The following is a 967-nucleotide window of genomic DNA, read 5'->3' as shown; positions in this document are numbered from 1 at the left end:
AGTTAAGACTTACTTACAATAAGTTAGTATAGCTATAGCTATGATTTAATTAATCATATCATGTTAATTTCAATGATAAATAAATAATAATAAATCGTAGTCATTACCAAAAATTGTTCATTATAATTGTAAAATATAATAAAAAAGTTTTGATTTATTCGCGAATCTTATACATTGATATGAAATATGATCGGCTAAAACACCATTTTTTATAATTCTGTTATTGTTAAACTTTCCATTTCTAACAACTGCATATCACATCTACCGAAAACATCTATATCACAACATAAAGAATTTAAAAAAGTAATTTAGTTGATAAGAAATAAGATTTTATCTTATGTACGGTAAAGTAGCTTCAAAGATAAATTCAAATTCAGATTCTAATGTCAACAATATTAAAACATTCCTTAAAAAATTATAATAATTACATTCCATCTCAACAATTTTTTAAAATTAAATAAACATTACAGGGTTGAAATAAATAATAAAAAAGTTTATAAATGGTACTAATGACTGAAATCTTAAAAGAAATCTTTGTATTGGAAGTACAAAAAAAAAAATTCAGAGAACAATTCCTCTATCATAACATATAAAATATTTAAAAACAAAGCTGAAACACCTTGATAATTGTTTACATAACTAGGAGTACTCTATAAAATAATAGTACTAAAATTCAATTTAATTTAATAAAAAAACTGCATTAAAAAAACAAATACATTTTGCGGAACGTCACGGAAACCGTTTTGTAGTAACTGTTTCAGCAGTAAATGCAGAATCATTTAACACCGCCTTTTGATTTTAAGTAATTTATTATATCCTCTCTACTTGCAACGCCTAAGGCAGTAAGTCCAGAATAATTCTTATCATTGACAGGCGCTCCTCGGTCGATAAAGAGTTTAACAGTATCTAAATGGCCATGGTGCGATGCTTCCATAAGCGGTGTCCAGCCCCCACTAGTCCTAGCTCT

At 26.7% G+C, this 967-nt stretch overlaps 2 protein-coding genes across 2 annotated transcripts in view; one reads left to right on the top strand and one right to left on the bottom strand.

The window, feature by feature from the left end:
• The window catches only part of LOC106689069 (uncharacterized), a gene marked incomplete at its 3' end in the record, with an annotated part of 87,760 nt that overhangs the window by 43,156 nt on the left and 43,637 nt on the right, over positions 1-967 (top strand).
• LOC106689077 (putative ankyrin repeat protein RF_0381) overlaps positions 242-967 on the bottom strand; it is a 14,145-nt gene continuing 13,419 nt past the window's right edge. The window contains exon 5 of the mRNA XM_067050775.1: positions 242-274. Coding sequence (XP_066906876.1) covers positions 242-274 — 33 coding nt within the window. The remainder of the gene's footprint in view (positions 275-967) is intronic.

This window comes from Halyomorpha halys, unplaced genomic scaffold (genome assembly GCF_000696795.3).
Source record: "Halyomorpha halys isolate HHAL.00 unplaced genomic scaffold, Hhal_1.1 Scaffold1274.1, whole genome shotgun sequence".
Lineage (NCBI taxonomy): Eukaryota > Metazoa > Arthropoda > Insecta > Hemiptera > Pentatomidae > Halyomorpha > Halyomorpha halys.
Note: the sequence above shows the minus strand (reverse complement) of the source record. Positions and strands in the feature narration are given on the sequence as shown.